The following is a 21,188-nucleotide window of genomic DNA, read 5'->3' on the forward strand; positions in this document are numbered from 1 at the left end:
TCCTTGACAGGTTGATGACGCCTGGAAGTGAGATTCGGTTTGTGCACAAGCGCATGGGGCTGGTGCCGGGCTGGGGAGGCGGTGCGCGGCTGGTGCGGCTCGTGGGCAGCGGGGCAGCGCTGCAGCTGCTGGCCGGGGCTGAGCGGGTGGGCCCCGAGAGAGCGCTGGGGCTGGGGCTCGCCGAGCTCACCCTGCCCTCCGCGGATGAAGCCGCGGCGCTGGCAGAGGCCCGCGCCTGGCTCAGTCAGTACACGGACGGTCCGGCCGCCGTCGTTCGGGCCGTGAAAAAGGTCGTGACAGCAGCAAGAGAGCTCCCACTGGAAGATGCCCTAAGGACAGAGAAGGACATTTTTGGAACTGTATGGGGTGGGCCTGCCAACTTGGAAGCATTGGTGAGAAGACCAAAACATAAATGATGGTTTATGCATAAGAAATGGGCTTGACTTTTTTGCAAACAAAGCTTTCAGTAAAGCAGCCGTTAAGCTGAATCATTTAAGGACTTGTCTATTTAAAATGGCATTAACATTCCTGCCATTTAGGTCAGGCAGGCATATTTGGTGTGCAACCACAGAGAAATCCCGGGCAGATTCTCTGCTGTCCTAATCACCCACTGAATCGAGATTAGTAAAATTACTATGTAAAGGTAAATACTGTGCTGAAAATAGAACTATAATTCATTTGGTATGAGGCTGAAGATTATTTTATTTGGTGTTTTGTTTTGGTTTTTAACTAGTATGGAGATTAATTATTTCAAAGATATGAGGTTTATTCATTTGCAGAACAGGTGCATCTAAAGCTGCAAAATATGAGTTCCTCAACCAATGTCTTTAAGCAGGTTGGAAAAGATGATTACTAGTGGGAGGATAGCTTTTATTTTTTCATTCTAGTTAGTTCTTTGTGCAATTGCTGAGAAAGTATCCTTCAATTTTAATGGTGCTTTTACAGGAGAAGCTTTGAGTTACTGAGAAAATTTTAGCAATCATTCGCTATCACTGATTCAGGCTTTAAAATGTATTTTGGTGTCTTCTCGCTGCTCAAGGAATCAACTACCCACACATGCATCTGCACATTCCCATATCTTGTACCTGTGCAAAGCTGCTGGCCTGGTTCTTTACACAGAATCTGGCTGAAATCTTGGAAGGCAATGATGTATCATGTCCCAAAAAGGTTTGTCCTTAGGTGACTGGGTGATGTGAGTTCTTCAGCATTCTGGTAAGATGTGAGTGGATATGTCTATGTCTTTCTTCAATGCATTTTTACTGGTAGGGTATATTTGGGCTTACTAGAAGGTTTGGAACTCAGTCTCTCCTTCATGCCAGTGACTATACAAGTAATTGGATAACTCAGTGGGGAAAGTTTTCCCTTTAGAAATTAGAAACTGACAGAGTGCCTGCTTTAAAAATAACATCTGTAAGAGCAAAACCATACAGACATATCTGTGACTGAGAGTTTCCTGTACTGTTGGTTAGGATGCACTTGTCTCTAAATCCAGCAGGGACTGAGATCTGAGCCAAGGACCTGAGTACTCTGTGGAAGCATGTAGAGAAGGAAGCTCTGGGCTTTGTGCTACTGACATGCCTTCTTGCTCTGACCAGACATAACTAGCTCAAGATCATGGAACGAGCTCCCTTAAGAAAATTAGGCAGTATCTTGGATGGAAATCCATGTTATGATTTCTAGTGTGGCAGGAGTCCTGAGTTTTAGACAGTGAGGTAACTGCATATGTTTGAGGACTTGGGGACAAATCAGTGTTGGGAATTCGGGTTGGATTGCCTGTTAAGATTCTGTAAGTTTCGAGCAGATTCTGTGATCTGCTGTGGATGTTTTACTGTGTGCTTTTCACAGCAATGAATATAGCATGAAGCAACCAAGAGAAATGCTGAGGAAAGGGATGTGTTTTGAGTTGGCATCTCAGAGAAGATACGGAACTTACCTCCCCCCTGTTGATCCTGCATCTTTGCCTTAGTATCTGGAGTGCTAATAGACGAAGATTTAAAATCTCTCTTCCCCAAAAATAAAGTTCAAATTTTTCTTTCAGGTTAGAGAAGACACAGGAATGAGAACATGGGGAATAGTGTTTTAGTTTGTGCCTTTCTCCCCCTGGCTCCTTTTTATCCAGTAGCCCAGTGGTTACTTCTCTGTAGCTGGATTCTCTCCCATGCCCTAAAGAACTTCAAAACTATTACCTCAGAAGAGCAAATGCTTTAATATAATCAGGCAGCTTTTGACTGTTAAGTAGTGAAGCTGTTCTGCTTTTCATGAAGTTTCTCAAGACTCATGAGGGATTCCAGACAGCAGCATCACTGAACCTTCAAGGCACACTCCAGTCCATACTTTTTGAAGCAATAGCACATAATGTTGTTGTGAGTCAAAAAAAGAGTTTTAAAGGGCAACTGATTATGTCTTTGCTTTTAGCGAGAACAAATGTGCCATTACTAATACTGTTATTGTTTTTAAAATTGATGTGAAAATTACTTAGAACCTGAGTAAGACCCTTGAATCTTTTTTTCTCTGGCATATTAGGCTCCTAAGTGTATTCTGTGTACCGGGTTGTAGAAATTCGAGAGGGAAGAAATTGTAGGACAAAGGCAGAATCTGGTTTCTTTCACATTTTGAACCAGATCTGTGCTGGCAGTTAGTGAATGGTAAGTACACCTCTGGGGGATCTCTTTCCATTTTGATTTATAGACAATGAGCTTAATTCTCATTTCAGCAAATGTATTTCCCCAGCCACCCTCTCTGATTTGTATCAAAGGCCAATGTTTGCTTCTAAGAAAACAGGACAAATAACTAACTATTACACACCAAGACACATTCAGAACTGTTCCAGAGAGGGTTATGGAAACCCATATTGCTGGTGTCATAAATATACCAAGCATAGGTACAGGACATTCTGAAGAACATTACAGGCTGTGATCAAGGATTTTGTGGGTAGTCTTATACCATATTCTCTTACTATAAAAGTAGAGCCCTTCATACAAAAACCAGCCCAGCTAAATTAACATGAGTGCTAGGATGAAAGTTCCAGACTGAGATGAAATGGAATCCCATTTTACCCATTTGAAACCTAAATGCGTTATTTCACAGAATACTTTCTTATCATCTTAAAGTGGCAAATATCTTTAACCAGCAGTTTTTAAATGTTTGTATTTTCTTTACAACTGTTAAAGATGTCAAGCTTCATCTCAGGGGTGTTTTTCCCTTTTGAAGTGGTTTAAAAACAAGCACTAAATGCGCAAAATAAATTAGAAACATCAAAATTGATAGTCCCAGTCCCCTAATTAAATAGCATGCCAGCTTTTGTATTTCCTAGGGGCCAGTTTGCCAGCTTCCTCCTCAGCAAACTAAGTTTCCTATTACATTGTGAAATGTCTGTCTTGTTTTTCTTCTGTGTACTGGGCCAACCCAAGGGTTTAATGGGAGTGTGGATTCTGTACCAAGCCTGTAAAGGTTGGATACTGGAGATCACTTTTTGCAATACACATACTTCTATCTTATTTGCTGCTGATAAAAATATATTTACCCGATGGTCAGTCTAGATAAGCAAGGTGTTCTTGCAGAATGCTTGGGTCTCTATCTGATTTATATTTTTTTTAGCCATGAAATAGGATTCCTGTATCTGTGGTTATCTGTTCTGGAAATGATGAAATGCTGTAGATTTTATAGTATTTAAATTTCCTTTCTCATTTTCCCTTCTGCTCCATTATGCATTTTTCTGGCTATGCTGCACAACTTGAAAATCATTTAGTGCATGGAATTACAGTCAACCACATAATGCAGTGTGGCTGTGGCTTTGCTAAAATGGACAGAGAACACATTTCCTACTGAAAGTAATGGTTTAACTATAAGATGGGAATTATCAGTTGCTACTTTTCCCTAGCTTGATCTGGGGAGTGCATTTGCTACTCTGATGTCTGGCTATTAAGGTCTTACCAGCCTTACTTTAACTAATTTTAGTGTTTCACAGCTGCAGTCAGCCAACAGGAGCCAAAAGCAGTATCATGGGTGTGAGGCTGAAGTCTTTACTTGGGTCAAAAACCCCAAGGATAATCACTGATAGAATAATTTGTAGACTGGGCTGTAAATCCTAAAGCATATAGTGAGTCCTGTTCCTCTATTTTCTTTCTTGCTTTTTTCAACCCATACTCTCACATGAAGCATGTGCACATAGCTGAAGTGTTCTTCCTGAAGGCTTTTGTAGTACAAAGTCATCCTTTGGTTAGAGCCACTGCATACTAACTCCAATCAGAGAAATAAGACAGCTAGCAACTAACAGCGATAAAAGCATTCCATCCAGTTTCTTTCTTGAAGTCCATGTAATTGGCATATTTCCTTATGGGACTGGAAGATTATAGTGACAATCTGTGATCAAGAGCATTATTCCTAACTGAGAATGGAGGAAATCTTCCTTATTCCATCCTAGTCTCACCTGCCATTTTGTGACCCACTGATCTCACCTGTAGGCAGCAGAGGAGGGGCACAACTTTGTCCAAGATCAGACACATCATCCATCATTACACTAAGAAGAACGTTACAGATGTTTAAGTCTACCATTTTTAAAAGTCAGCCTTTTAATTCCCTTCAAACAGTTGTTTCCTTAAAGCAACTTCTGTCTTAAGATCAGTACTACCTATGTATCAGCTACTGTTCTTTTCTGTTCTGAGATACAGATACTAATAATTGGAGTTTAATTAGCTTTATTTTAAAATAAAGTCCAGAATCAACTAATGCTGTTTCTCAGTCTGAAAAAATGTTAAAAAACTGTTAAAGAACAGAGAGATAAAAGACAAGCTGTGTTTCTCAAGATCTGGCTTCTAACATTCAGAAGTCTGTTGAAATGCTACACTGCTAATACAAGCACAAAACTACAATTCCTGTGCTGCTGCCATGCTGTTTTTGTATGAACAGAAGAACAGCTGTAATATCCATGTCCTTTGTTATAGGGTCAACTTTGATAACTTACCCTCTTTTATCAACATTTCTGCTGTTAAAATAAGGCTTGTGTGTGGTAATTCTGCCTGCCATCAACAGTGAAGTGAGTTAATCAGCTCGTCAGATGTCTGTGTGAGTATTAAGCTTGCAACTCAAGATTGTTCAGTAAAAGATGAGACGCCTACAGCCGATGTGTTTGAGAGACAGCCAGTCAGGGATGCCACTCAGAACTAGTCCTCCCTTGTGGTAAACATGGGAAGCTGCTTTATGATCATTTTCTTTGAAATTCCTTCAGTCAAGTTCAATTAAACTGGAAACGTATCTGAGATTGTTACTGATAAAATGTAGTTTTATTAAATTATAAATTCTGTAACAAAAACAAGACAGATCAAGAAAGATCTCAATAAACAAAACTACAAGGACTAGATGGCAAAGCCAGTGAAAAAGCCATGGAGAGTGTAAAGGTAAGGATTTCCAACACAAGTTAACAGCATTTTTACATTTCCATTGAAAGAAGGTAAATGATTGCTCTTGTCTAGTAAAAACACATTTTAACTCCAAACTCACATCTATTTTCTCACGTTAAATTAAGCATCCTGCTCACACCCAACACCTTGCCTGATTCCACACAGCTTTAGTGTTCTTTTCATACATCAATCCATGCAGAAAGTAGTAAGACACTTAATGCAACAGTCAGATAATGAAGACAATTCAAGTTGTACAGTAGATATACATTGGCCAAAAAGGGATAGAGTATCTTCAAGGGGAAAATGCTACAAAATAAACACAAGACATTTTCAAGAAAACTGGGCATTGCTAAACAGCTTTCAAACCATTAACAGGACAACCCAGTTTCCTAAAGTTAAGAGTCTTCCAGCTGAGACATGTTAAGAGACTTAAGTTAAAACAGGCCAAATCTGTTTTCTCCCCTTCACCCCACCCTCCCACCAAACACGCTGCTAGGTTTGAGTGCAATGCCAATGTGGACAGAAAATTTACAGAAAATTACAACTGAGTATTTTTTTTCGCATGGCTCTAGATTTAAACTTCAGTGACTGTGCACTGTCCATCTGGCCTTCTAGATCTTACACTTGTGTTTGCCACCCCACCCCCTGCCCCTGGTCTATCTGCTCCTGCCTGGCTCGCAGCAGCACTCAAGTGTCTCTGCTGACCAGAGGACAGGTGTTGCTGAAGGTGGGCAGACACATCCTCGCTGTCGCTGCTGGCATCCGATTCGGTCTCCTCCACAGAGGTGTCAGGGGCTGGCACCCTACCAGAAGATGATGATTCGTGGTCTTCTTCTCCCTCTCCCCTGTGACTCCTTTCAGCCAGACTGTCTCCATTTATTTGCAACTGGGCAAAAGAGTTCTCTAGAGAATTGCTTGCATCAGGTGACGGCGTCGAAGGGCTCACGAGCTGGCCATCCAGTGCAGGTAGGGGCCTCACAGAAATGGCTGCTAGAGGCTGCACAGCTGCAGCCCCTGGAGTCAGCGTGCTGTCCGCACCGTCAGCAGAGCTCTCTCGTGCCAGGTTGACAGTGTTGGTGTCACAGTCCAGCCTCAGCCCAGCCACTCCCTTCTTTGGTATATCTATTATGTCCCGTTTTATTTTTCTGCGGCGTCCATGCTCATTTCTCCTATACTGAACCATATTCTCAAGGTCGGCCACGTATAAAAAACCAGCAATTAGCATTTCAGTGCTCTTTTTACCCTTGGAAAAGGCATCTTCCAGCTCTCTGCTGGTACGTTCATCGTACTGCCACCAGCCATTTCTACCTTCATAGTACCAAGCATATTCTCCATTGCCTCTGCTTGCTGCTTTGAGTTCTTCAGGTGACAATAAGGTTGGCTTGTCAAGGAAATCCTCAGGAATCTCCTGCCGGCAGAGTGCACATCGTTTCCCAAGCCAAGAAGCGCCCTTAACACACAGATAGCAGAAAACATGTTTACAGGGCAGACTTACTGGATGGACACACGTTTGCAGACAGATAGCACATTCAGGGACTTGCAGGGAAGGTGCTGCATTGGTACATGACTCATTTGTCTTCCTGTTTGTGGGAAGCATGTTGATCGAATGATCTATTTCGCCACAGCCAGCCATCCTGTAGAGGATCAAAGAAATTTAAATCAGTTTATTATGTCAACTTAAACTAGCACCTCGCATCACATTTCACCTCAACAATCCACACAACAAGATGTTTACTTCAAATTAAACAAGTTACTGTTTCCTGAGATGATGGACTACACTGAGATTTCTTTTGCTGATCACCAATCTTTTATCTGTTTAATTTGCAGCATGTTAACATACCAAGTCAGAAAACAAACTCTGGAATTCCCTCTGTTCACTCCCTGAAGTAGAGTTGAATGGACCTTCAGCCAACCAGGTACTCTGGTACCTCCTTAAAGAAATTTTGGTTCTTTCCTCAAGAGGTGACATAGCTGCAAATTGAACTTAAACAATCTCTCTTCAGACTATAGGTGATCATCTGTTTGATTAAGGGACTCCCTGAACAGTATCTCAGACTAGGTTTACACAATAGAAAATAAGCCTGACAGCAGCACCCAGCTGAAGAGTTCTCCCACTCTGTTTCTCAGTTCCCTTCCACCATGGTACACTACCCTCAAACTGAATTCAGAGCAACCACAGGGATGCAAAAAGAACCAGATCTGAAAACTGAGGTGGCCTTTTCAGAAGATACCCTGGACTCCTTTTCCTTAAACATCAAGTGAACTCCCTGAGATAGGAGTACCTCTCGAAAGGAATCACTGCAGACCAGCAGAAGCAGCAGTGTATTGTAGAAGACACACAACTCTGATCTGACTGGCTTGTGAAGTAATTGCCTTTACTTTTTCTAGCCATATCTTATTTCTGTTATTAAAGATGATTTTGTAACTGTAAGAGAATGGGGAATGCAAAACTGCATCACTTTGGCATTGTGTAGGATTTAAGCAGTTGAAAAATTCTAGCCTAAATATGCAAATGCCTTCTCAACTACATTTTTGCCATGGCAATCTTTCACGGTCTGTTTCATGGTAATTTTTCTTTTATTTATTAACAATCAAAACCAAATACCAGATACCAAATGAGGGAGGAGAATAGGCTTTGGGGAATGGGGCCTAAAAAGGTGCCTTTTTTAATTTAAAATCCCCAAGAAACTTCAAGACTGATATTCAACAAAACAGCCTTTCAGTGGAAGTAGTCTTTGTTGTACGGGCAGCTAGGAATAGTTCATGCAAAGCTACCACAAGCATGTGGGCCAAAAGGGACCTTTAGAGTCACCTAGTCCAGTCTCCTGCTCCACATGGCACCAACAGCAATGCTACATGAGACCAGCTATGGCTTTGTCTAGCTGGGGTTTTTGAAATCTGCAAGGATGGAAATACCACAGGCTCCCTGGACAGCCTGTTCTAATGTTATACACATTTCTAACAAAATGTGTAACCTCAAGAGAAAATGCCTAGTATTACTGTAAAAGCTTCCACTGATATATGCTGGGATTAAACAAAAACCTATGCCTCAGTATCTATATTTATCTTTACAAAAATGTATTGTGTGCTATTTACTTAAAACATTTTTCTGTATGCTGTCTGTTTCCTTCTATCACTAAAATTTCCTCTTCAAAGACCAGTGCCTCTTTAATCCTTTTTTTATCAAATAATTGTTTTAAAAGCTCTACAGCTCAAATACTTTTTCCTGAAGCAGCACAAAATTGTATCCATCTACATTTCAGTTTCATATCTGAATTTCTTTTTCTGAGATTAATGACCAATCTGCATAACAGTTCTTAAATCAGCATGCCAGATACACACACAGCATTACCTTCCAGCTGGCAACTGTGATTTTACTGCACAGCACACATCTGTGAGATCTACTCTAACAATGTTGTGAACAAGTTGCTTTTTGGAAGCTGCACACTTCTGAGGATGTATTTTACAACAGATTTTTATAGCAAATGTTGGGGTTTACACGAAGAAACTTATTAGAAAAAGGGAGAACAAAGTCTGTTGAGATTTCAGACTACCACAAACACAACCCAACCATCATTTCACAACAGAAGAGCTGAAAGAGAAATCCATTTATTGATTGATTTTTGCTAACCATGGCTGAGGGAAAGGATCTTAATTGTCAAGTGCCCCCACAATGAGATAGTACAATGCAAAAAAAGCACAGCAGCAGACCTTTTGACTTCCATGCTACAGTTTTACAAAAGGATGCTTCTCCCTGAATACACTTTATAAAATTATCTTTTCAGAGTGAAAGAAAAGATTAAAACAACCTGTAGGTAAGTAACTTCTACACAAGTCACCTACATAATTAAGATTTTGGAGGTGAATAAAATTCAATAAAGGGATCAAAAGGCAATGCATTATGACAAACCAAATTGTGATATCATGAGCTAAACTAAAGAGTTTACCCTGAGGTAAACTAAAAGAAGGATTAAAAGTTCTCACCTGTTTACTGAAAGCAAAAAATGCTAACATTTGAACTGTGCTCAATAGGTCACCCATTAATTTGAGGGATCTTTGGGGTCCCTTAGATCAAGATAATAATGCAGGATATGAAAATGAGTAAATGCTTTTTCTTGAAATTCTTATTTGATTTTTAATGACTCTAAGGAAAATGTTATGTATAAAATGAATACAGCGGGAGGAGCAAACCCTTATCTCTAAAAGTGCTCTGCAGGAACATAAAACTCTGATACGATAAGCACAACTGCAGTTGCATGTGCTCAGAATGCAGGACAATTATACACTTGAAGATTTATATCAACTACACGGATTCTGTCTCACTTTTTGTTTTTAAAGCATGATGCTATTTTTTTTAATTTACCTTCTTAATACCAAATCTAGGTCATGGGGTTTGTTTACAAGCTGGTAAGGGACATACATGTAGGATTTTACTGAAGAGGTAATCCTTCAGAACCGAGGACAAACATCTTGGACTGCTATTCTGCTATGTTATGGCTGTGGAAGCACTTCCACTGCAACTTCACTAAGAACTAAACAAAACTGACCACACAGTGTTTTTCCTGAAATTAAAAGTAATATTTTGTAACAAGGTTCAATCAAAACAGGCTTTATATCAGAACTGTTATCAAATAAGAAAGCTCTATTTTTGGGGGGACTGGGTTCCCTTTAAAACCCTCCTGGCATCGTAGAAAATCATATTCTTGATTACTGACTACTTGACTAAGAATTAACTAAACACAAGGAATAATTCTAAAAATAATTTTATTTTAAGTATTTAGATCCTCAATTCAGGTATAAATAAGGGACCAAAAAGAACCTGAACTCTGCATTTTAACAAGTACAGCCTAAAACTGACGGAAACAGTATGGAATTAGGCCAAAATCTTACAAGATCCCACATCTTGTGGTTTTTATTGGCAATATTAAATAATACAGGTAATTTCTAAGCTATGGGTCCTTCATCAATACATGAAGTATGGAAGAGGTGATGTGTAACAATTACATGAAAAGACCCCAGGCCTTCTTAGACTCTAATGGAAGAAAATGTAAATTCCCACAAAACCACTTCAAATTCCAGGTCAAATTATAACTCCAAGTAAGCAGTCCATCAAGGAGCTGACATGTTTAAGTTCATTAACAAAACAACAGCTTACTTTTTCTTAGTAATTTCTACTGAAGCATGAAGACTGAAATGTCCTCTCTTCAGACGTCTCCAGCTAGGATGGCAGGTGCTCCTTCCCAAGGCTGGCTCATTCCTGACTTGTCCTGCTCAGTGGTACACTACAGCGTTTCAGCTTCCCTGCAAACTAACAGAAAGCAAATAACAGCACCATTACAATGCTGTCCAGAGGTACGAGCAAGCAAAGTACAATGCCACGGTTCTGTTACAAAAAGGAAATTACAATGCTTTTATTTACTTGATGTATGTTATTTTCAATAAAATTATCACTGGACTTCTGTTTAAGTTTTTGTAGCCATCAATTTTGATCTACAGTTTTTATTTTGATGTCTGTCTCAAAAAAATCATCTTTTTTTTAAGCATTATAAAAGGAAATTATTTTTTACTATAGTAAGTTAATTGCTCATTTCCAAACAGTGACCTCACAAAAGGAGTAAAAGATCAAAGTTTGGAGCACATTACATTTATGCAAATTTAACCTCTAATAAATGATCCCTTCTATTTAGGAAATTTAGAAAGTCACAATGGCGTCCTAAAGCTTTTTATAAAACTGTCTGTTTGATACCATCCCAAAGGACCATCTAGCTCTGTGTGTTATCCTGACACAGACTAGTATCAGATGCTTAAGGAAAAGCAGTGTGCACGAACAGCTGATTTCCCCGAATTCTCCCCCATATTTCAATCAGAAATTTGCCTCTTCATATTTCAAGGCGCAGAGCTTTGAATCCTCATCCTCTTTTACAGAGATCATTGCATCATTAATGAATGAACCTCAGAGCATTCAGCACTTTCTTCTTTATAAACCTACAATTGTATGTCCTCATACCAGCTTATAAACAAACTCTATGACCTATATTTGATACCTGTCAAGGTAAATAAACAACAAAAATTAATTAGGACCTTCCTCTACTTATTTCTTTAAAATGTCCTGATGGGCTCCAAGGTTCAACAATGCAAAGAGTTTCTAAAAAAGAGGACAAGGATGCAACTCAGCCTCCACACCTCACAGGTAATATACCCCTCTTCAGGCTAGCAGATGATGTCAGTCATATATTTGGTGAATGCCACCAACCACTTCACACAAACCTAATAATCACTAAGTGCCTAACAAATACCTTAAAAGTTCCTACAGCAGGAATCTGCAAACTGCAGAAGGGGAAGAGAGACCATCACTGCAATCAGAAGGGGAAGAAAGACCATCACTCTTGCATTCTCACAACCTAATCATGAAAGTCTTGACCTAAGAGAACCACCTTCAGCAAATCTTCTGTAAAATGACAGATGAGCTATGGAATCACCTCTTCCTTTTGGTCTGTAGCTTTGTGGATGATTGTCAAACATCTTGAACTACAGTTTCCAGTTGCTGCAGAACATTATATAAAGAAATTATTTGAAGTAGACCTGAGAATGTCACAATTTGTTCAAGGAAAGAATCATTTCAGCATAAATACAGTGCAGAGCAGACATGTAAGAGTCAAGTAAAGTCAGGAAGTGAGAAGTCCCTGAAAGAAGATGGAGCACAACAGTGCTCTGTGCTATAGCCCTTTATCAAATGATCGAATATCTATCATTAATATCAGAGTGTTCAGATGACTTCAGTGCATGAAGCATTACTCAAATATGTTATTTTCTTTATAGCTGAGCTCCATGTAACATTTTGTACAGCTATTTTTAGAATGAGCTCCAAAGGAAAAATGCAAAAATTAACAAGCCCATCCACACCTTTTCTCCCCTCATAGTTCTAGCAGATTTCCTTTCTTCACACATCAATCTGAAACCAAGAGCAGCAATCGTGTTAGAATTGTGGCTCTACTAATCCACTGAGACAAGATACTATATTTTCTATGATCAAAGAGACAGCTGCAACAAGCTTGATGCTCTGGGTGTGGTATTCAGTCCTTCATCTTGGAGCTGGCTTTCTGTTACTTCAATAGGTATCACCGGAAGCCTTTTATCTGCTCCCTCTCATAATGCACTACTAGAGGTAGCACATCATAAAGCCAAATGCTATGTGGAGATGGCAGAAAAAGGCTGGGTCAGTTCTCAGATATTTGTTAGTAAAAAAAAAATGCATACACACATTCAAGATACGTAATTATACCTAGAAGAATCTAAGGAAGGCATAATTACAAGATTGTGATAAGGCAACCTTCCAACTGCAGCAAAGGTCTTGAAAAGAACTAGTTCACACACTGACATCAAATAACCTCTATATTTCATGTCATTGCTACTTATTTAATAACCCAGTACTGAAAATTCTACTAAATGGACTGACAAACCCTTGTGGTTACACACACGCCCCTTTTTGGATGATGACTCCTCCTTTAAAGTCACCTGGGCAAGGGTTGTGTTCTATACTTAGCATTAATTTTCCCTTTTTCCTGTACCATGAGGAGTTATGCTATCTGCAGCAATCCCTTCCTAAACGCCTGCATCCTACCACATACTGATTTTGAAACTTTAAAAGATGCAACAGACAGAAGGACAGTGTCACTGGTCAGGACCATCCCCATCCAAACCGAGGCTCAGCCAGCATGGAACTGTTCTCTTTGTCCCCTTGAAAGTCTCTCAGGATGCTTACTGGGAAGAGTCACGTCCACTTCTTCCACGCTTTAAGAATTTGAAGTGGTGGACTTCCTACCAGACCTATGTCCCAAAATGACTTCAGGCTCTCCTTAAGAACAATATTAAGCTTTTACTAGGTCAAGATAGAATGAAACCATTTCTAGTCAGTTCAGCCAACTGTGCTCGTTAAATTATGAGACCCAGTAAATTATCAGCAACAGCACAATTTTCCCACCCTTATTCCTTTAGGAAAAAAAAAATCAACAATTACAAACCCTCACCCCAACTAACAACTAACCAACTCACTGAAACCAAAATCAGAAGCATACATATTTAGGAAGCCAGCTCCTATATATTGATGAAGAGTTACCCATAGTCTTAAGCTTTGTCTGCAAGTAAAATCTTAGCTTTCTAAAAACACACAAGTGCAACACTGGTGAATTCAACAAACATCAGCCTATTAATGAGTCTTACTTCAAATAACAGAAATCTAGGAATACTGCAACTCCATACACATTATTTTAAAATAGCTCTCACAAATTTATCAATTCCTCCCTTGAAAACTCAGCAGAGTAACAGCATTCTTTGACAAGAATAAATGCTCTTCTGTAATTAAACACTTGGATTTTTTTTCCATCAAGCTCCCCAATTTTTAACTCATTTGGTGGATAGGAGGGGAAAGTCATTCCCTGAATTTTGCCCTTCCCCACAAGTAACCATGAGCCAGACAGTGTGGGAAGAAAGAAGGCAGCTGTTTTATCTAATAAGAAAAATCACTCTCTTGTCTGATGGTCTGCTAGTGTCAATACACTACCAGCTCAAGGTACTGAGTCTCATCAGATGTGTTTAAAACTGTCCCTGGTACTGGATAGCACAACAGATAAATAACTTCACTGTTTCCCCTGCTTGCCTACTTTTTTCTACCTGTTTCTTAAACTCAGAATATTCTCAGAAATTGCTGGTTGTGATGAGGCTTCAGGTTGCCTGTCATTCCTTATCACTGGCTACTGCATATTAGTAAACCCCAACACTTATATCTACACTTGGAATTGAATCATAGAAGAATAGTCAAGTGCAGAACAGTCAGCCATTTCAGTATTAAAATGCTACATGTACTGAAAATGAGGTTGTTCCCTATGCTACAATTGGAACGCTGACCTTGGATTTTGAGCATATATCCTGTTTCAATCTATTTAAGTAAGAAAAATGTTAATTTCTCACTCAAAAGCAAAAGCGTGCAAAAATGCAGCAGAAACCGGTTCATCTTAAGTTACCAATGCTTCAGAAAATCAAATAAATACAGGGACATCTCTTCATGCATATATAAAGACTTGATTAACATGCACAGAAGAGAGGAAAAAAAAATCAATTTCAATATGAAGACTTTTCCAGGGGCTCACTACTCAATAGGCTATACAAATACTGCAGTTCCATCTCTTTAAATAAATGACAATTCAATTACATCTAAATTGATGCAATATATTTTGAAGGAAACAAGAACAAACTTTTTTTTCCACTCACCACAGATTTTGTATTATAGCAATTTAAACAACTGGCACTTCATCAGACTTGGAAAGAAACTACACTATTAAACACACAAGACTATAAAGCAAGTTCTTGCAAAAGGGTTCAATATTTAAGATTTATTCAAAATTACCAAATGAAGATTCAGATTTCAGCATGTCTTCAATACTATGTCACGCTGTAATTTTTGGTACCGCATTTCTAGAGATGTTTCAGAATCTATTTTTGAGTAGCCCACCGTCCAGAGGCAGCAGCTAACAAAGCAAGAAGGATCGGATTTTTAGTATTACAAACCTGACAGAGGCAAAACGTTTTAAAGCTCTGCTCCCTACACCTCCTTGTAATTGCTAATACATAACTGCATATTATACCCCAGTGACAAACCCTACAGCGTTTCTCAGGCATATCACTGAAAAGCTGTACTAAGATTAAAATCCCCCCCACAGTTTCAGCTTAACTATTTCACCATTCCGATCGTCTTATTTGTACAAAACCCTCGTATTCAGTTAATGTTTTTCAGTGGCGGCAACACGTTCCGCGCCGAAAGCGGGACCCGCTTTCACATTTCACGTCCCCTTTCAACATTCCGAAGGGATGCAAAGCAAACACTTGAGCCGAGGCGGTCAAGCACAAAGCAACAAAAGCACTTCCATCAGGAACCCTTAGCTACTTCTGTCCGGGTGCTGCGCGCCGCGCTGCCGGCGGCGGCAGTGACCGAGGCCGGCCGGGCACAGCGGGGACACCGAGGGGCCAAGCCACACACACCGGAGCGCTGCGCCGGCTCGGCCAGGGCATTCCGCCACGCGTGACGCCGCCACGGCTCACGCTCCTGACCTATTTTACTGCCCAGCACAACGAAACCCCCGACTCACAGAACCACAGAACCGATACGGTTGGAAGAGACCTCCGGCCATCGAGTCCAGCCTAAGCCCGGGCCCGGTCAGGCACTCTGCGCGCACCTCGCTCCGCACCGGCGTGGTTGCGCCGCCTCCTGCAGGGACACGGCTCCGCGGAAGGGGGCCTGGCCGGCAGGAGGGACCGGGAGGCTCTGCCGGCGGTCCCGGCTCTCCCTGCCAGCCTCTCGGAGCGGGGCCTTGGGAAGGGCTCCCGACGGGGCTCCGCAGCCCCGACACCCGGCACGTGACCCCGCGGGCGGGGCGGCGCCGGGCGACACCCCCCGCCCGCCCCGCCGCCAAAACAATACCGGGCAGGGCTCTGCCCGCCGGGCGGCCGCCCCTCGCTCCGCTCGGCTCAGCCCAGCTCAGCCGGCCTTTTGTTCAGGGCACTCACCCGCACGGGAAGGCCGCGGCGCCCGCTCCAGCTCGGCCGGCGGCGGAGGGGCGAGGGGAGGCAGCACCGCCTCGGCCCCGGGCGGCCGTGTAGGGGGCGCTGTCGGAGCGGCCTTTGGTGGCCGAGACCTCCGCCGCCGCCACCGCCTTCCCCCGACCGCTCCAGCTCGGGCGCGCCCGCGGCGGCGCGGGGACTCACCCGCCGGGCCGGCCCGCGCCGCTCGGCTCGGCTCCGCTCGGGCCCGCTGCGCTCCGCCCGCCGCCACCTGCCGCTCCCTCCGGCCCCGCCGCCGGGACCGCGGGACGCGCCGACGTCACGCGCGGGCCAGGGCGGCCGAACGCGCCACTGTGACGCCGCCGCGGCGGGGGCGGGGCCAGGGGCGGGGCCGGGCGCGTGAGGCCGCGCCCCGGCCCGCGGCGGTGTCATGGCGGCCCCGCGCGGCTCGGGCCGCACCCACGCTGAGGGGAAGTGGAAGGGCCCGGCCTGTACCCTGTGGGGGAAGGTGCCAGGCGGTCGGGAGGGCCCCGCCTCCATACATGGTGTCCCTCTCCCCGCCCAAGTCGTGCCGCCTTCTGGCGGGCAGACCGTGGCTGGACGCCAGGCGCCTTCTAAAGCCGCCCTGGCACTGCCCTCCGCAGCTGGGCAGGGGAGGGGCTGTACAACGAGAGGCTCGTGGGTCGAGATCAGGACAGGATGAGATCACTCACGAATTGCCGTCATGGGCAAAGGAATCTTGACGTGGGAAAATGAATTTAATACCAGTCAAATCGGAGCAGGATCATGAGACATAAAACCAAATCTAAAAACACTACCCTTGCCTTCCTTTTTTCCAAGCTGATTTTTGGCTTCCCACTCTTGGTTTTTTGGGGTGCAGTTCTTCAGGAACAGCCTGCTCCAGTGGGTGCCCCCTCAGGGTCACAAGTCCTGCCAGCAACCCTGCTCTGGTGTGGGCTCCTCTCTCCTCGGGGCCACAGATCCTTACAGGAGCCTGATCCAGCACGGGCTCCCCACAGAGTCACAGCCTCCTTTGGGCACCCACCTGCTCTGCCCTGGGGTCCTGCATGGGCTGGGGTGGATCTCTGCTCCCCCATGGCCCTCCCTGGGCTGCAGGGACACAGCTCCTCACCACGGTCTGCACCACGGGCTGCAGGGGGATCTCTGTTCAGTGCCTGGAGCAGCTCCTCATCCTCCTTCATTGGTCTTGGGGTCTGCAGAGTTGTTGCTCTCACTCCCACTCCACTCGTCAAATGAAATTGTTGTGCAGATTTTTTTCCCCTTCTTAAATCTGTTATCCCACAGGCACTACCCCTGTCACTGACAGGCTGAACCTTGGGTCCATCTTGCAGCTGTCTGACACTGGCTCTGTCAGACACAGGGGAGCCTTCTGGAAGCTTCTCACTGTAGCCCCCTCCCCAAGCCCCTGCCAGTACCAAAACCTTGCCACACAAACCAAATACACCAGAAATGACGGGGAGCCTCAGTTGTGTGTATTCCCTGGAGCTTTCTGACCAGAAAAAGTAGGCAGGCACGCTTCCTTGGGATTCATTGTTCCTGGTGGCAGTGCTGGGGAAGATGAACTTGCACAGCTCTGCCATGCTTGACTAATGTGACGGCAGGTTGCAGTTGCCCTTGTTCCCACTGATAAGGCCACATAGTGGATTCAGCAGGAGGTACGAAGAGTTGCTGGCCTTTCCAGGAGCATATTCTGCAGCTCAGAGAAACTGCAGCTTATTTTTTGCCTGAAAATTTAGGTTGCTTGGTAGTCAAGCATATGCCTCATGCTTCTGTGCATTACCCAGCCATGCTTGGGTGGCTGCAGAGGTTTGGCTGTTTTGGCCGTCACCCATATGTGGAGAGGGACATGAGCAAGACCCAGGCATAATTTTGGGGGGTCAGACTACCCCAAAGCTGAGCTGCTCCTCAGCAGGGAGGAGATGTGTGCTGCCTGCTGTTGTCAATTGAGAAGCCTGCTGTATTAATATTTTAATAAAGCAGGATGGGAAACAATAATCCATACATCATTTAGGCTGGAATGGTATTTAGACAGGGAAAGTACTGTGTGTCCAGGTACTCATTGCACCTAAATGGAAAACTAAATGCTTCAAGGTGCAGACTGTCTACCCAAGGTCTTGTTAAAATTAAAACTACTGTTTGGCTGCTTTTTTTGATTTTTAAACCCATGGAAATCACAAGCATCAGACAACATAAGACAACTCTAAAAATACTATATTGTAAGTGTAATCAGGCATACCAAAAGAAATGTTGCAGTCTAGACAGCCACAATATACAGAGTAAGTATCACCATACAATTTCAGAATGCTTTAACATTCACCCATACAGAGTAACACCATACCACATCAGACAGCTTCAGGTATCTACCCATACAGCATAACATTATAACACCTCAGAAGGCTGCAAGCATCTGCCCTTCTTGTTCTTTAGCCCAACCTTTTATACCCCTCATGTTCATGCACTGCACCTGTGTGCCCTCTGTTCCCTTTGGTGATTGGTCAGTGCACCTGGGCACTCCATTGCTTTCAATGCTGCTCACCTGCTTTTCACAGCTGGAGCCCATTGGGGATGACGGTCAGCTGCAGCCCCACTCCCAATTAGCACAAACTGTGTGCCTACAAAGAAATGCATTTTGTTAAATCACCTATTATTTTCTAAAAGTTCAGAAAAGTCTACCCAAAATTTGCACTGGTTTTAACAAATGTGACGTGTTTGCATCCAAGGATAAGCATTTACCTGGTGACCTATGTTCTATTTAGATAGTTCTGTGTGAAGCTGAGTCAAAGAATAGAGATTAGAGAAAGGAAAGGTCTCTTACTGGCAGTGTGTGCTCAGCAACAATAGCCTTAATCCTTTACTGAACCAGACCTTGATCCTGTGGAAGCTATTGAGGCCAAATTCCTGTCAGTTTCTGTTAGAACATGACCTAAAAAAAGAAAGCAGGCTTGTGCTCTTATGGGATCTAAAGAGTTCACGCAAAGCTACTCTGACTGTGTGCAGCTTTGTAAGAAAGGCAACACCTTGGGAAGACTGTACTTAGGAAAAAGGAAGTCTCTGGCTGTGTATGGATAGGCTTGTGAGTTTCACTGCAGCTGCAGATGGACTGAGAAAATGTGCTTGTGAATGAAAGATTTTATTTTACAGTCCATGAGTTATGGAGTAAGTATGGCAATCAAAGCAATGTCAGACAGTGCCAATGACAGTAACCAAATAATGAAATGCATTGCACCTTACTAGACTTAGGGAATAACAAGCATGAAGGGGTATCTAGTTGAATAGATTACAGTAAGGGGATCAGTTCTAGTAATATACCTTCTGAAATGTTCCCTACATGGCTATCAATCCATATTACCAGCTCCTATTCCAGTCAGAACAGGTATTATTTAAACATAATTTTTTGTGTTTCTGTTTTTGGCATGGACACAACCTGTTCATTCCACTGATGGCTTTCTTTATGCCTATTACTTTGTACCTGTCTGTTACAATTGAAACCACCTCAGTTGTACCTTTTCTACATCTACTTGCTTCACATTTCTGTTGTCTGCTGTGTTTCTCCTTGTGTATTTTATTGTGGTCTACAATGTCATCACTATGAAATTTATGTATTTTGCTCACCACTAAGTTATTAATTAATACAGTGGTTTGAAAAGTAAAGATTTGTCAGACTACTTTTTAAAGAACATCACTTTCTCTGTTAAGTGTCTACAGTCCCACTATTAATATTTTGCTGTGATGGTGGAGAACTATTAATCCACATGTGAAGCATTTTTTCTGCTTCTTAAAATCTATGTGATACTATGTAAACCTTTGCAGATGTGCCAACGTTTTATATTCCTCAAGAGCTCAATCCTTGCTGCACTTGGTGCTGCTGAGATGAGAGGGGAGATAAGCAGTTTCTTTCTGCTGTGGTTTTGAGTCAGTTTATATCAAAACAGTTTGGGAAGTTGGTGTGGAGAACCTCTAAACTGCTGTAAGTTAACACTATGGGCAAAAGAGTGGATGATGTGTGATATCATGCCAATTCCATGCTCCTGCACCTTCAGCAAACTTCTGTAAAGTCCAGAGAAGGTGTAAAGTTGGCAGTGCCCTGCACTTGTGTGCTCCTTGTAAGGAGCCAGAGAGGGGATGAGACTCTAGTTACAATGTGTAAAAGTACTGAAGACAATCTTGATTTTGCTTGAGTGGCACATTCCTTTCTGAATCCCTTGTTGCTTATCACTCCCTGCATGCCTTTTCCTCTAAGCTGTCCTACAGCAGGCGATCCCCATGTTGCAGTGCCATTTTCATTGAAGTAATAAATGTCATACTGTCGTCAAAAACTAAGATACACAAATTTTCCAGGATTACTTCTTTTTATAAATGATATTTATAGTTTTTCAGAGTCCAAGGCACAAGCTTATCCCTTGTGCTGTGAGTGTTTTAAGATGGTGTCAGTGAGACAAAATTATATTCACTTGAACTCTATTGAAATGCAACTGTGGTTGTGCCAATGATGTATGAAATGCAAGCTGATTGATGGAAATCCAAAGCCCCTTTGGGTTTGCAAGTGTTTTTTTCATTTTGACTCTCTAGAAACTGCTGAGGTTTATGCCTGTCTCAGCAATCTGCATTTACAGTCCTGCTGCACTGTATCTAAACTGATTTACAGTTGCTCTTTGTAGATTCAGAACGAAGTGTCAGTTAAAGGCCGAATTGGTGTATGGAAACGCAACTACTGTACCTCATGGAATATCTGTATTTTGCTTAAATAATCTAGATATGTAGTAACTTCTGCCAAAAATGCTATTATTTAACAGTTTTGGAAGGATTGTGCTGGTTAGTCATGAGAACAATTCCATTTTGCTTTAAAAACAGGAAGCTGAATGATGCTGAGGAGGAGGAGTGGGAGAAGAGGAGCTCAGGGTGAGTTCTTTTTCTCAGTTCTCTCAATCTGTTACTTTTGCTGTATCTGTACCCGTTCTGTCTGTGAACTCCCAAGGAGAGATCCTGATTCTTTTGTTTTCATTTAGTGGCATTAAAAAATTCCACACAGCATACAAAACAAATTTATTTTATTGCCCCAGTTGGCAGGCAAGGTAACGTTTTCTTCTGCCAATAAGTAAACATTGACTTTTTCCATTATCCCAGCTGTCAAATTCATATCACAGTATATGTTGCTGTGGAATTGAAGTCATCCATATGGTGATGCAGACAAGCAGAAGAATCCCACCACAAAAC

The 21,188-nt window shown here is 42.6% G+C and overlaps 2 protein-coding genes across 9 annotated transcripts in view; one reads left to right on the forward strand and one right to left on the reverse strand.

Annotated features, from left to right (window-relative positions):
- ECHDC1 (ethylmalonyl-CoA decarboxylase 1) overlaps window positions 1-5,268 on the forward strand; it is a 43,923-nt gene extending 38,655 nt beyond the window's left edge. For both annotated transcript variants that reach the window (XM_059467840.1, XM_059467839.1), the window contains exon 6: window positions 11-5,268. In XM_059467840.1, coding sequence (XP_059323823.1) covers window positions 11-416 — 406 coding nt within the window. In that variant the 3' untranslated portion in view covers window positions 417-5,268. The remainder of the gene's footprint in view (window positions 1-10) is intronic.
- On the reverse strand, window positions 5,256-16,279 carry RNF146 (ring finger protein 146). 7 transcript variants are annotated; one of them, XM_059467834.1, is made up of 4 exons: window positions 15,542-15,579; window positions 14,803-14,923; window positions 10,555-10,707; window positions 5,256-7,033 (listed from the first exon to the last, which is right to left on the reverse strand). In XM_059467834.1, exon 4 carries the CDS (start codon window positions 7,030-7,032, stop codon window positions 5,974-5,976), a length of 1,059 nt encoding a protein of 352 aa, XP_059323817.1. In that variant the 5' UTR covers window position 7,033; window positions 10,555-10,707; window positions 14,803-14,923; window positions 15,542-15,579; the 3' UTR covers window positions 5,256-5,973. The 7 variants fall into 7 exon arrangements, with proteins under 7 accessions (XP_059323817.1, XP_059323814.1, XP_059323816.1 ...); XM_059467831.1 differs by lacking the exons at window positions 14,803-14,923; window positions 15,542-15,579 and adding an exon at window positions 16,158-16,279; XM_059467833.1 differs by lacking the exons at window positions 14,803-14,923; window positions 15,542-15,579 and adding an exon at window positions 15,960-16,191.
- Window positions 16,280-21,188: the final 4,909 nt, after the last annotated feature.

Source organism: Ammospiza nelsoni, chromosome 3 (assembly GCF_027579445.1).
Source record: "Ammospiza nelsoni isolate bAmmNel1 chromosome 3, bAmmNel1.pri, whole genome shotgun sequence".
NCBI classification, from domain to species: Eukaryota; Metazoa; Chordata; class Aves; order Passeriformes; family Passerellidae; genus Ammospiza; species Ammospiza nelsoni.